The sequence below is a fragment of the Excalfactoria chinensis genome, chromosome 6 (genome assembly GCF_039878825.1).
Source record: "Excalfactoria chinensis isolate bCotChi1 chromosome 6, bCotChi1.hap2, whole genome shotgun sequence".
Lineage (NCBI taxonomy): Eukaryota > Metazoa > Chordata > Aves > Galliformes > Phasianidae > Excalfactoria > Excalfactoria chinensis.
In genome coordinates this window covers 15,298,623-15,313,951 of record NC_092830.1, presented here as the reverse complement: position 1 = coordinate 15,313,951, position 15,329 = coordinate 15,298,623, and the positions used below count along the sequence as shown (strand labels likewise).

At 46.8% G+C, this 15,329-nt stretch overlaps 2 protein-coding genes across 4 annotated transcripts in view; one reads left to right on the top strand and one right to left on the bottom strand.

The window, feature by feature from the left end:
* The window catches only part of MCU (mitochondrial calcium uniporter), a 78,825-nt gene extending 66,476 nt beyond the window's left edge, over positions 1–12,349 (bottom strand). For both annotated transcript variants that reach the window (XM_072339836.1, XM_072339837.1), the window contains exon 1: positions 12,170–12,349. In XM_072339836.1, the coding sequence (XP_072195937.1) occupies positions 12,170–12,298 (129 nt within the window). In that variant the 5' untranslated portion in view covers positions 12,299–12,349. The remainder of the gene's footprint in view (positions 1–12,169) is intronic.
* A 1,136-nt stretch (positions 12,350–13,485) lies between these two features.
* The window catches only part of MICU1 (mitochondrial calcium uptake 1), a 90,585-nt gene continuing 88,741 nt past the window's right edge, over positions 13,486–15,329 (top strand). The window contains exon 1 of one of the 2 annotated variants that reach the window (XM_072340928.1): positions 13,486–13,550. The gene's annotated coding sequence lies outside the window, so the exon portion shown is untranslated. The remainder of the gene's footprint in view (positions 13,551–15,329) is intronic. The other variant, XM_072340929.1, reaches the window with a different exon arrangement.

Genomic DNA, 15,329 nt, shown 5'->3' with positions numbered 1-15,329 from the left:
GCTTAGTCAACCACATAGGCCACAAGGAGCATTCAGGGGCCTGTTCTGGAGATTGAAAGGCAATTACTATCTAAGTAGCAGCTTAAGATAAAAGAAAAAATCCTATATGCAAGAGTCATATTTTGTTCCACAGACTCCAGGAAGACCGTCTCACCAGAGATGAAGCAAGGACTGCTGCTGCAAAGGAAGGAGGTCCTGCACTCCAAAGCAATCTCTGAGCACTAGATTAAACCAACAAATCAAACACTAACATTCACATGGCCCACGCTGCAATGTAGAAGCACATACAACAGATGAGCTCAGGATGTTTCTAATGCAACAAACAAGGAGGGAAACAGGCAGCTTTTAGTAGCTAAGTGTGGCATTGCTTTGTCTCATATTTTTATTCACCTAAATTCAAAGCTGCTCTAAACAGAACTATTTTTATTCTTACCATCTGGAACTAACAAAAACTGAATCAATTTCACTGCCGCTACGACCACAACAGTCAGCATGAAGGCACACCTCTTTGCCTCTTCTCTTCAGGACATAATGGTTAGCAGACTACATCCAACCTTTGAGCTTCGTAGCTCTATCCTAGTTACTGTGTAAGGAAAGAGATGACTAATGTTGATCAGACCCGTGGGTGGAAAAGCAGCAAGCGTCAAGTCAGAGTTTGGTTCTTTTTCTCCTATCAGATCAGTTATCAGCAAAAGCCACAACACAAGCCTGTAACCACCAATCAAAGCTGCTGGAAGCCGAGGTATTTTGTGGTGTGCTACTCCAGGATTATTCGTTATTTATTTATTTTATATATTTTTAAGAGCAACTAATAGCCCTACAACAACTCAGTAGTCTTACTGGAAGGAAGTGAACATCTCCTATCACTAAACAACAGCCTTACTGAAGAAAAGATTATTCTCCTTTTAAGTATGCTACTGTGTAGGGGGGAAAAGTAATACATTGCAGCAACAGCACCAAAAAGACCACATTACAGGTAACAAGAGCATCTTCTCACAAGGGTTACTGGAATTTAAGTCAAGAATCCAGAAGAAATCACCCAAGTGCTTCAAAGTGCCATCAAAACCTTGCAATACTACAGCAAGAGATCACCAACTGGAACATCAACATGTGACAATAGTTCAGCCACACTCCATTCTTCATCTACTCTTAGTATTCTCTTCTCTCTGGAACTATCATTATCCTTCCCTGCAGACTGGCATACTAGCCTCCCTGGGAATCCGTGTGACTGATTTATACAGATCAGCATTCTATCAAGTTCATTTTCAATATTGCCAACCTTGAACTTCATTATCTGCTTTAGAGAAGATAAAGGTATTATACTTACAATGTCTTTCCAGTGTAATACTCTTCAGTTCTGCAATGAATTATGTAGATATTTTTTACAGCGAAAGTTGGAAGGATTTTATATTCAGGTGGCATGTAATAAATCAGAATTTCCCTCCCTTGGAGTCACACAGATTTCCAGAGCTGACCTCACATTTATGCACCAGCACTTCATGCATCTCTAACAGCCCACTGTAGAAACTGAAGGACTCAGCAAAATGTCTTTGCAATAAGAGAGAAGATGCTGTTGACCAGTTCTACCTCTTCAGATAATACACAGGCTAAGGCAGATCTGTTCATTCTTACAAGCTTCAGGCTGGAAAGCTTGAAGAGATGGCTAATGAGGATGGAAAAACGTCATGCAAATTGGCATGACTGACAATGAATACTGAGGTGCAAACTTCATCTCAGCAGAGAGATTAATCAGAACTGGAGAGCTGCAGTTATAAACAGAGCTCACAAAGCATAAGTTCTACTCACTCTGTATTAAGTTCTATGTGCAAACTGAGCCCGTCCCTAGCAAGTAAATATAATCACGTTCAGATGAAACATATGCTCTTTTCAAGGCAAATTATGGCCAAAATAACTCATTTAGATGTGTTTTATGCCATTTCATGTTTACAAACAGAGAAAAAAAGGTGGATGCTTTTGAGAACTTAAGCACCATAAAGTAAAGAGACAAGATTCATGAGATATTTGTGAATACTACGAAAATGGAAGGTGTCTTAAACTTGGAATACATGACAAAGAGCTGAAAAGCTTTATCTTCCACAGGATGCCTTAGGAAAGCCTGAAGGATGCAGGCTAACCCATCTCAGGGGGACATTCAGAAAAATGATCAAATAGGAATTCTGTGCTGTTTGTTGGTTTGGGGCTTTTCTGAGTGTGTGTTCAATAGAAATGAGATGAGGGCTTACTTGACTTTTTAGTGAAGAACTGATAAGCACCTCTACTGAAGTGAGGCTTCCATTCAGTTTGGTCAGTCATCCACACAGCGCAGCCTCCATACACTTTACGGCATCTCAGAACACAGTTACAGCAATTCAGTTTTCCTCGTGCACTTCCACATTCCCACAAATATAGAAAAGCTTGCATATATTCTTGAGCCAGAATCCAACGTGAAGCATCACTGGCACTAAGTTGTAGCTATAAAAAACTCACATCCTGGAGGAGGCAAATAGAGCTCCACTACCATCAAACCCGTACACTAACACAGCAAACACAGAGATACAACTACCAGCTGACTGCGTACAGCAACACAGGCTATCTAGTGTAGAAATCCATATAAATTATGTAAATACTGCCTTGAAAAGTACTGTTGTGCTTCAACACTAATTCCAAGAGCAGCCCTCTACAGTGCACTCCATTACATAAATGTCGATCTAATCACAGCAACTCTGCTCGCTAATGTTGCCAAATCTCCCAAAGTATACATGTGGACGAAAGCATTCAGGATGAGTCAGCTGCACACCCACCTTGCTTGGGAGCTCAAACCATATTAATGTCACCAGACTGACCACAACAACAAACAATCCTGTAGGAGATTAAAGTACCTGTTTCAAACTGACCTATGCTCAGGTAATTCCTCTTCTTCACAGATACTGGAATAATGTGGGGATGCTGAGCTCCCACCCTCCAGGAATAAGGCTGCATCAAACTGGAGTCTGATGATTTTTCAGCCCAAAACAAAACAAAGGCAGAATCTCTTGTCTGTGCCACCAACAGCCATTTCTATTTCCACATTTGCCCAAGAATTAGGTCATGAAAATACAGCCCCACTGAACTCACAGCCTCACACCAAAAGCCTCAGTCCTTTCCCTTAACATTCCTGCCAACTCAAAAGCAATGAGTTGCATTGTCTCATCTCCCGCCCTACTCAATTTAGCTAAATAAGGAAAAGGAGTACTTGTGGAACTGTTTGTTTAATATTACTCTCTTGTGCGTTAAATGCCAAGAGGAAATATGGAAACGGTCACTCCTACACACCAGAGTGACTAGCTGATTCACAACTGTGGTATATTTTTCATGAGTACATGTGCAAATTTGAGTCACAGTATTTATCTTTGGATAAAGTTATTCTTGAGAGGAGATTAATCTTGGACACTATAAATCTATTCAACTTTGTGGTCAGAAAAGTTCACAGTTTTCTGGCTTCCAAGCAAAGTTCTGCTTTGAACCAACAGCTTCTCACTCTTTGGCATTGAGAATCTCATCACTCCATGAAGCGGTTAGGAAAGAATGTTTCTATGTTTGTAATGGTTTCTCCTTTCAACTCCACTTTTCCAGGCGCCTAGAAAACAGGTCTGCAGGAAGGCTGACTTTCAGAGCCCCACCTCACCTGCCAAGCCAGTAAATTCTGTGGATAATGTGGCATCCAGACACACTTTTGAAGAGTTCAAGTTCTAGGAACAACCTTTTTAAATAGTCAGAAATGCTTCATTAATGAGAAAGTTGTGAAGAAAAAAAAGTGCTGTCTGAAGCAGCTGAGCTACCTCTGATTTAACAGCTTGTTACTTGACAGTGAGTACACTGCAGGTAAGCCTGGGCACTCAGTCACATGTGATGCTGCAGCTGAAATGAAGTCTGGATCTTCACCTTATGTTTGCTCCCACTGCCTTCACTTGCACAGAAACAGCCTCAAACTACGCTCCCTCTGCAGCCTCATCTCAGTCCTTGCACACAGTGCTGGCCACAGCCTGAATGACAGCCAGATAGCACTTCACTGTATTTTTTCCAAGCAGTTCATAAAGCACAAGAACAGCTTATCTGTAGCTTGCAACAGGAAGGGAAAAATCTTTAATATATTCATTTAACTCAGAGGAGAGCATTAAGAGCTGGTTTCATTACTAGCAATATACATGGCTCAGAATACAATTCCTCTTTCTTAAGACAGAGACTGGAGTTGGTTTTACTGAATCACTTACGCCTGAGTCCAAATAAAGACGACTGCTCTCTTAATACAACATCCCAAAAGCAGCGAGGAAACAATACAACACTGTATTAGGGTAATTATCAAATCAACCCAATATTTGGACAATTGAATTTCTGTTATCATGGCTTTGAAACAAGTCCCTTGATAAGGGGAATAGCCCTGCAGTGAGCAGCTGTCCCCCTTGGGAGCTTTTGACACAGCAGATGTTGTTATGCATTACAAACAAGCTGTGCTCCATCATCCGGCAGAACATCAGGCAACTTTCCCATCCCCCTGCAGGAACCCAAGAGGATTTCCCAAGTAACAGGATGAATTAAAGCGTTTTCATCACCAAAAAGGAATCATTTTTCCCCTGCAAAATCTCTTCCTTTTCTCCAGTCTCTGTTATCTGAGGGAGAGAACACCTTCTCTGCCAACCTCCCTTTTCAGTTCTCCCCCACAAAAGAATCCCTACAATGATTCTGAGAGGTTCACAATTAAATTAAATTACTTTTAAACAGCTTTTTGTTCCTGTTACCTTCCATCTAAGAAACGTGAATGGGACACAGTATGTCAGATACTTCCCATCAGTAAGCACTGCATACAAAATGACATCAGTCATTGCACTGAAGTACCATGCAAAGAAACACCACGCGGACCCTGGCCAGTGCTTTCAAATACAACATCTGAGATATTCCTGCCACACCTGTGCTGTTTTAGCCCATTTTCTCTTAAAAAAATCTTAATTTTTCAGAGTAATATTTACTATTTTCATTCCTGGAGGTACTTTGCCAGGTTGAAAACTCACTGACGTTTAATTCCCAAACATCTAAGGAAGATGATAAACAAATTATGAAAATATAGTTGTTGGGTTTTTTTCTAATGGTTCAAGTAGAGAAATCAATTCTGTTTCCTTTTGTGGTAACCCATCACAACTGATCTCTTACTTCAGACCATACCTTAGAGCCCACTACTCTGATTACATTCTGGCCAGTGAAATATCCATTTACTCTTTATTCTACAGATTTCACTTGCAAGCCATGAAGAGCTCAGCATCATTAGAAGGTATTTTTTGCCAAAGACAAACAAGGTTTAAGAGCAACATCTACAGCCCCTTTCTGTGTTTTCAAACTTCTACAGTTCTCAGAAGCGAAGAAATTGGAAGAATATCCTGGAGCAATGAGTCTGGAAAAGCAAACCTGCATAACATGACACAGAAGCAAACAGTGCTTCTCAAGAAGCTATTGGATCTGCTGTAAGATGAGCTTTAATCATAAAGATTAAAAGCTAGACTCTGTGACTACATTGTGAGTTCATGCAACTTTGGGTTTTTAAGCTTCAAGAGCCCGGGAAAGACTGTTATGGAAATCTAAATTCTACTTCAAGTTAGAACTAATGTTGTACTGGACTTACCAAGTACTTCCTAGAGTGCTCCACCACAGAGAGTGCTTGAAGTTTACCCCATACCCTACACCTAGGAAGCCTAGTGTATCTAAGCCAAGTGACAGGTAGATGAACAGAGGAAGGAACCCATACAAAGAAAAGCTGCTCACAAGGAGCAAACAGTCACAGCTCAGCAGCTACCACCAAGTCACGTTTTAGCTGACAGTGAGCAAGCCCATATGTCAAGGAAGTACCTCCTGCTCATCGGAAGCCATATCTTTTACAAATTGTTGGCAAAGCTACGAGTTTCCAAGGAACATATGTCAGATCCTAACTGAATGGTTCTTAAAGTTGCTGTTTTAGGCTAAAACATACAAGTCTCAAAGGTAGAAACAAAACATTTACACTGCTGTATTTAGGGAATGCATTTTTCCTTAGCAGCTCCAAGGTAGAGCCGTAATTGACACGAGACCATTCAAATAAACTCAGCACACTGCTTAAGGAAATACAACATAACAAAATAAAACAATGAAAGATTTGCCTAGCTCAGTGCTTTTCAAGGTAACATGGTTATGCAGAACATAGGAAAGAGACTCTGCTAGACTCTTTTCCAGCAGATGACCTAGAAAATTGAAAGGCAGGCTGGAAACTCCACTCCATCTGGAAGAAAAGGATGCAGTTTGCCAACAGCTGCCTATGATCACTTTGCTCAAGGACCAACCGGTGAATTTCCCCATCCAAAATTGCATGTAGATTAATATAATAAATCCAGTTACTTGGTTTCCTATTTTCAACTCGTTTATATCAACAAATGGAACTGAAATTCCGTAGCAAAGGAATCCTCACATAACCCCACTTCGGGTGCTGTGCAGCAAGAAGTTCCACACAGCACCTGTCTGAGAGGGCTCAGATGTCCCCAGCTCACACACACACACACACACACACACACACACACACTGCTTCTACATGCATTTGAAAAGCATTGGCTTTGCACTTTTATCTGGAAACCACTTGACTACCTCATAATACTTTGAGTGCAGATAAGCTCTGCTTAATGGAAGAAACAGATAACAACATACACAGCTAAAAGACCTACAAGATGTAAGCAGTAGAAATGGTTATCATAGCACTATTCCACACCAAAACCCACTCAAACCAGCAATGCATTTCACAAAGAATTTTCTTGAACCCCACAAAGCTTGAGGCTAAAATCTCAGAGTACGCTATTTTGTTCCCATAAGGCAACAAGACAGGATGCAAGACTCGATCATTCAGAGTTCACGTTATGGCTGCTATGGGAGCATGTAAGATGTTGTTGTATCCCATTAGGACAACTGACAGTGCTTGGCACAGCCTTGCACAGCCCCATTGGAAGCCCAGCAGGCACACCAGCCTGCAAAAGCACAGCTAACCACACTCTGGGTTGGCAAGTATGCTGTGCTCCCCATGCAGATTCACCATTCTGAAAGCTTAAAGACCAGACAACCCTTAAGCACTCTTCAGTCAGGAGGTCTGTTTGTGGACCAGGATGCCCTCACCCTCAGTGGATGGCTACAATCTCATGCAAGTACTGTGAAAGTGGGCTACTGAGCTTAGGTCAGCCTGCAGTAGCCATGGTTTAATAACTAACTTTGTGGGGAGCCAGGGCCATCCTCCAGCAGGTCCCTCATAAGTTATCTATCCAAATGAAATCCCATTTTAATTATTCCAATAAACAGTTTCGGAGATTTGACAGTGACCTCATTGCGTGGCAATCCTTTCCTCCTGGGGAAGCCAATAAAAGTGATTCACTCAAACAGGGCTGCCCTCCACATTTTTTCCTCTCCTACTTATGCAAGTCGTTCTGTGTTTCTTAATTCTTCAAGAGCTGCCAAGAATGCAGAAAGAGATAGCAGCCATACTTCATGTTTTACACAAGACATGAGCAAAGTCCCATAGGCTTGCCCTACTGGAAAATAATTCCTCGTCACATTCAAGTACCACATATTTTCATCTTCATTAAGATGACATATCATTCTAGGGGCCTTAATACTGGGAAGAAAACCCTTTGCCAAAACTTAAACAGAAAAAGACAAGTCATTTTCTATTCATCATTAGATACTCAAGGACAGAACTCTCCTTAACTCCAGCTCAGTCTAGTTTGCCCTCACAAAGCCAGTACCAAAACATCAACAACAAAACAGTGATATCAAAGATGGTCTCTTCTCCAGAGAGTACTTTATAGATTGGGATGCTTCCTCCTCAGCAGAGAGAACTGCCCTGGACTATGGCAGCATAAGGCAGCAGCAGAGCTGAAGAAAACTGACTGCCAGCCAACAGTACAAACAGCTGCTCAACAAACAAATAACTAGCATCCCCAAACTAAAATCATTTCTGCGCCCCCATGGACAGGAAGCACTTGCAAATAGGGAAGTAATCCAAATGATCAATTTGTGATCTGCATGCTATTTTATAGATTGGCAAGCAAGCAACTCATAGCACCAATGTGACAAGAAGTTATAAAACCTATGTTTCACCCTCAAGACTGCATGCAAGCTAATCTCATAGAAAGATCTTATCTCAAAGATGAGGCTAAAAACAGCTTAAGAAAACGAACAAAAAGTGTTAGTTTTTTTTCCTTCCTTTTTCAGGCTTGACTCCTCTAAGCAGAGCTGCACCCCTCCTGTCTGAGGATAGCTGAGAAACATTCCCCAGATGGAAGGAAATCTACTCTGGAATTTCTGTATTAACGGCTGGATCAACCTTACTATGACCGTAACTTCCTATCCCATCACAGAGCCTACATACAAACTCTTGATTATTCCCATAGACTGGGCTATTAAAAGAAAAAAAAAGTACTAACAAGTAATGGCTTGTTCACCCATTGCTAACATTTACTGCTCTCGGAGTATCACACCTTTCACATGCACAGCCTTGCAAGGGAATGTCTTGGACTCTACAAAGTAAGACTTCTTACTATTCTCTGCAAGAAGAAGATGCCACTGGCACATCAAAGCTCTGAAATGCTTTTTTTTTTCAGTTCAGCATCCCTTCAAAACCTACTTTGCTCTGCAAGAATGAATCGGTGTTTAGCAACTTTTATACACCTAATGGGTCTCCCTGACCATTTCTGGTTGTGCAAGAAATCCCAGTGCAATCTAACAACAGGAAAAAGAAAAAAAGCTGAGCAGTCCAAGATTCCCAGCTTAGTTCTGTTGCTCCGTGAGTAGCTGAGGACAGATTCTCTTTTCTTGAGGTTAAAACACTGAACATTTAGTTACTTTTGAACCCTCAAAATGAGCATTCAGCTGTAGCTTCCGTTATTACAGTAAATCTAGTAGGAGGCAGCAGACTTCATTTGGCCTCGCATTTAATTAGCTTAGGCAGCACTGAAGTGGGCAAGTGGTAATGATAGCTACCAGAAACTGTTACCCTTTAGCCACCTCCTGCCAGGGTGAGTTGAGCAAGGAGTCAGCAGGGCAACAAATACATGATTGTGGGAAGGAGGTGAGGGAAGGGAATTCTAGTGAAGAGCCCCATCTTAGCAGCAAAATGAACAATTGCTAGGGCTCTTTACATTATAGAAGTTCCGCTGTACGGAGATTTATTTATATTTCAGTTCAAGCCACATCCTATCTTGACTTTCCAAGTAACATCAAGTGCATTTACTCGTTCTACAGCCCACATGCCATTGATCCCATGAAAATGAATGTAACACTCATCCAACACTATGGGGAAAAAAAAAAAAAAAAAAAAAAAAGAAAGAAATCAGATCAAAAGAAATAATCAACACTAAACTGCTGTAAAACATCTACACGGACTTCCATAGCAAAGACCTGAGAGGGGGAGGAAGGGTTTGATTTAGTATTCCACATCCCAGCATGGGAAACAATTGAGATCAGGTAGGCAAAGGTCTATTTTATACCCTTTCAATTCATTGCACAGCCAGCAAGTTCTTCAGCTTGTTAATCACTCATTTAAAATTATGATCGGCAGTAGGCAAGATCAGGAAGACAGAAGTGCAGTTAATTAAAGAAGTCTGCTAGTTCCCATCCTCAGCAAAAATCCAGACACCACACCAAGATGTTCTTCCAGCAATTGCAGCTCTGGCAGTCAGTCAGCACCACAACATGAATCCTGCCATACCCAAGCGCAGCCTATCGAATACATTTGTTTCAAGAGATAAGCAACAGAATGGCAACAAAGTAAGGCTTGCAACATTCAGGGCAAGAGGTGGCTACAGGGCTACATTATCATGACACAATGTAGCAACAGCTTCTTTGCAAGCTGATGCTGCAACAGTTTCAGCCACAGTGTAGAAGACCAGCCAAAACGTGCTGTATATATCTCAGCCATGCGGAGCCAGCCTCCATACAGCATCCATCCAGTCTTAATCCCGGGACTTCTCACCCTGCACGACACATCTCCTCTCTGTGGGATTCAGCATGGCAGTGTCAGCACCAAAATCCTGCTCCTCTCAGCATAGGTAACGCTGGTTCTCACCTACAGCAGCTTTTAAAACCAGCCTGATACTTGTTTGATATCTGCAGGCAGTTCAGTCTACAGTCCTCTCTCGCTCCTTTTTAAGCCTAAAAGGAGTCTGCCATCTACCCAGAATCACAAGGACTAAGTACCACAGAGCTCCATATGCAGCTGAGCCCTTGATTTCCTGCAGGTATTCTTCTCCAGAACTGAAAAAACTGATTACATCTTAACCCAACTTAACTGAACCAGCTGGTTACATACACCAATACAGTAACAAGAGTCTATTCTTCACAGGTAAAAGCCACAAAGATTAAGCATTTGACATGCAAAGCCAGATGTATTTGAGTCTTTTGTCTACCTAACATCATGCATGGGAAAAAAAAATCTAGGTTCATAAAGAAGTAAGCTTTTTCACAAAAGGCTGCTTCCCACCCGCACTGCATCTCAGCAGCACAGAGCTTTTACCTCTGGCAGCTTACCCTTAACACCCACACCTCTCAGAACAAGCAAGGAGCCAATGAGGACATTCTCTCGCTTCCTAAGGAAGTTTCCTCTCAGGAACATCTACTTCATTTTCTCTCCACGCTTCTGAGGACAAGCTATCTGACAGGAAAGCGGCAGCGGGTTTCAAGCAGCAGAAAGCACTGCAGGACAAAGGCCTTGCTAATAGGCAGTCTTACAATCTAGGGATGTTACGAGCGCTATCAGACCTTAGCAGAGCCAATACCCTGATAGCCCACCAAGCATCTCACTCCCCTGCCATTGCTCACAAAGTCAGCACAAGGGATTGTGTGCTCGCACTGCTGCGGCATTCCTTGCACCAGCCCAAACCTCTTTTGCCAAGCACTGGTCAGGCTTCTCCCCATCACTCTTCCTGCTTCCACTCTGCCACTTTTTTTCATATAGCAGTAGCACAGAAAAAGGAATCGGACTCCTACTTATTTGCCTGCTTCTCCCACCACCCACGTCCATAGCCAATGTCCGAGCAACACTCAGACCTCCACAGCTCCCTCCACACCAGCAACTCAGATGCACTGCTCTATGAATGAATGCTTCACCCATTCTCTTCTCCAAAGCTGCAACCATCCACCCATTCCCGGGCAGAAGGGGACATGACACCTAACAGCAGTCCATTCACTGCTTTCAAAATGCATAAGAAAGCTGCAAGTGCTTTCTTTCAGCCCCACATCTCCCAGTATAACTGGGATACCATCAGAATCTTTCTAAGCCAAGTACTCTTTCTGCCTCATGTTATCTAAACACCATTCCTCACATTTCACCCATTTTGAGAGGGTTCTTCCTTGTTCGCTCATTGAAGTCAAGTCATTAGACAGACACCTGCTCTTCCAACACACTCCCGTTGAAGTGACTCACGCATAAGAGCATTTACCATGTACCATTTCCCCTCGCTTTCAAGGAAGTCCATTTATCATTCCTTTGAGGCACTGAGCGATAGGGTCTCCCTGTCCGCCAGCTACACCCCGCCTGCTTAGCGGACCAGAACCATAGGAGCAGCGCCGTTAGAAAAGCGCCCTCGTGTCACCCAGCCCACGTCGGTCAGCCGCACATCCCCGTGGCCGTGCTGCAGCCCCGCGGGCGCTGACTGCCCCACTCCCGTGCAGCCCGTGCACCGCCACTTCAGAGCGGCGACCCCCCGCAGCCCCCGGGAGCCGAGTCCCGCCGCACACCCGCGGCCGTGCGGTGCGAGGCGCGAGGCGAGCCGCGTGCCTGCCTTGACCCCGCGGGCTGCCCGCGCGCCACCTGGCGGCCGCCACCGCCTCCGTTAGCTCGGCGCGGTCGGAGAGCGCCCGCCCGGCCCGGCCCGGCCCCGCTCCGCCGTCGCCGCTCTTCCACGCCCCCCGGGGCCCGAGGGAAGTTGACGGGGCCGGGATCCACCCGGGGCGGGCCGCCGCCCCGCTCAAGTTTCGCGGCGCTAAGAATAACACGCAGCTGCCGCCGGCGCCGCCGTCCCCCACGCGGGGCCCGGCTCCGGGCGGAAAGCTCCCGCCGCCCCCTCGCCCCGCACCCGCCCCGGCCGCCGCCTGAAGGGCACGGCCCCGCGGCGGGCGCTCCCGCTTCACTCACCGTCCGGTGTCGCTGCTGCTGCCGGCGCCGCCCCAGCGCCGGGAAGCAGCCGGCGGCGGAGAGCGCGGCGGCGGCGCCGCGGCGGCGGCAGAGGAGCAGCGGCAGGGACCGGCCCGCCGAGGCCGCCATCGCGCGCTGGAGCCGCCCCGCGCGCACGGCCAGACTCGCGCTGCGGCGGCGGTCGCTGCTGCTGCCGCCCGGCGGGTGGGGGGGAGAGGAGGAGCGGCGGGGCGGGGCCGGAGGGCGGCGGCGGCCAATCGGAGCCCTCCTCTCACCGGCCCGGGTCTCGACGAGCCAGGCCGGGCGGCCAATCGGCGCCGCGCAGCCGCCGTTCCGAGAGAGGCGATTGGTCGTCGCCTCGCCCCTCCTCCGACTCCCCGAGGGCGGCGGGCGGGACCGCGAGCGGGCTGGAGGGCGGGGAAAGTGCACGGGGGCGGGGCGGCGCGAGAGGGGCGGAGCTCCGGTGCTACGGCGGCGGCGGGAAGCGCGCGTGGGAGCGCGCTCGTGGGGCGGCAGCTGGCTGCTCCCCTTCCGCGCTGCAAATGCCGGTCTCAGCCGCGTGCCGCTGCAGCAGCTTCAGTGACGAGCTGCTGTGTGGATGCAAGAGGCTTTCAAGCTGCTCACTTGAGTTTCCAAATTGGTTTTCAGTGCTGAGGTGAACCGACCCCTCCCCACCCATGTGGACCCATAGCACTCTAGGCAGGGATTTCTACTCTGAGACAGCAGATGCTCGGTCCAATCTCTGTCCCAGAATGCTGTTTCTAGCAAAACAAACAAACAGAACCTCCCACCTAATTATATACTCTAATCAAACCCAAAAAGTGATATACAAACCCCTTTGACATCATGTAGATGTCCTTGTTGGACCTGTATTTGCACACATGTATGCATGCATTTCTTAGACCCTGCGTGCAGCCCTTTCAGGTGTTTTATCTACTTAAACCTTCAAACTCCACATGAAAGCTCATACACCTTTCATGACCTTCTATAAACTCACACTGTGCCCCACTCAGAGCCCTTTCAGGGCCTAAGTACAAGACCCCTCTATACACAGGCATTCCAGGACCCACTCACAAGCCCCTCAGGCCCTATATATGCATGTATACATATTACACTTGTGAACTTCAGGAAAAAAACAACAGCTCTCAATTCCCATGCAATTAAGTCTTCGCCAGATCCACCCAGTTCCCTTAGGCCTCAGACCCGACACATCACGCCTCTAACTCCTCACCGAATCCCTACGCACCCAGCTCCACAACTACACCCCTTTCAGGACTTCCCGCGCGTTCTGCGGGGCGGGCCGTGCCGGAGCTGTCCCCGCCCCCTGGCGGTGCCGCCTGCGGAAGCGCGGGCGCGGTGGGCGGTGCGTGGCGGCGCCGAGGTGAGCTGTGCTGCGGGGTCGGGGCTGCGGGCCTCGGGGAGCGGAACGATGCGGCCGTGGGTTCCTTTGGGGCCGGGGGAGCCGCTGGGGGGCGGTGGGAGCCTTGAGGGTGCGGGGTCGCGGCTCGCCGTGCGCTGGGCCGGGCTGTCCCGCCTGCCGCTGCTTGCGGAGCCGCCGAGGTGCAGCCTCGCTGTGGCGGCCCCGAGCGCGAAGCTTGAAACTTGGGAAATAAAGCTGCTGCCGGTCGGACCTGCGGCTCAGAGCGAGCCCGGCTGCCCGGAAAGAGCTTCGTTTCGAGCTGATGCTGGCTGCTAATAACAAGCCTTCCTTCCTTCAGGTCGATGCCTGTTCTAAATTTAACTCGCTTTCCCTCCTGCGTCTTATTAGCTAGCATAAAAGCTTCTGGCCGCCGGCTCGTTGTCAGGTGTACCAAAGGCTTTTCTTACATGGTCAGTGCCTTTCTGGAGGGCAGCAGCTGGCCTGGGGCTGCAGTCCCCTCGCTGCGTGCCAGGCATAGGGCTGAGCCCCCGGCATCTGCATGCATCCCCGGCTGCGTGGGTCCCTGCCAGCCTGAGACCTCTGGGTACTGCCCCAGCTGCTGGGGTGGGGAAAAGCTTTCAGTAAGCTGTAATTCTGCTGAAGAAAAGCACCCAGAAACGTTGCCCCGAGTTCAGAAAGTTTTATGGGATGACAGCTGGGCAAGCAAAATGAGCTGTTGGTACGTTGTGGCTTCTGCTCTCATGCCTAGTTGTTTGGTGTGCTTGCAGGAACTGTGATCTCTTCTCTATTAATTAATATTACACAGTTTGTGGTGTTCAGATGTTCCTGCCTGAGAGCAACACATGGCTGGGTATTGAGTGAGGCGGGCAGGGCTGCGTCCCTTCCAGCCTTTACTTGTGTCCCAAAGCATAACATGAAGATCTGGTGAAGGCTGGGTAGCCACAAGCCTCACCTCAAAGAAACTGAAAGCTGGTTTGGTGAGGAGGTGTCCCCTTGCTGGCAGTGGCTGCCAGCCCAGGCAGGTGGCACGGGCTTGGGAGGGCATAACTCAGCTTAAGGACAAGAAGGTTGTTCAGTGTGAGCGCAGCTCTCACATACCAGGTTGCTGTTGATATGGGAGTGATAGCTTTCTCCTGCAGTCAGCTAATTGCTGTACCAACCTGAAGCTGCATGCATACAGCTGAAAAACTAGGAAAAAAACCTGCCCCCTGACATGCTTATGTTGAAAGGCGTTGCTGAAACTGACACTGAGCTTGCACACCGACTTGACCTTCCCCTACAGAAGTCATGGAAGAATTACCTTAAAAAACTGTGTTGGCTGGTCTGCAGTGCTCCTTCAGAGTGCTTCATCGTTGCTGGGACTTTGCTTTGTTCTCCACTGTGTGTGAGACCTTGAGAGAAAGTCAGCAATAGAAAAATCATTTTCCTGTGCCACCAGCCTTTGGACTGCTGGAAAAGCCATATGTCTTGGCAGGGAAGGGGCAGGGAGAAGTGGGAGTGCAGCAGCTCTCCATGTGTCCCACTCTGATGTGCTGAGTTTCTCCAAACTAATTCTGATTTATTTTTCTTGTTACTGTAAGTAATTGCCAACAGTGTTGTCACAGTTCCGTGAATTGTTGCTAATTTAGCTTTTGTGGCTAATATCAAAACAATTTTTCTTAGTACTTGTTCATTAAATTACTTTGATGGCATGATTTATCTACACCATATTGTCTTTTGTTCAATGAGGTGCTTGGGAAGGATGGGATAATTGAGTTACACACACTGTATTGCACACCT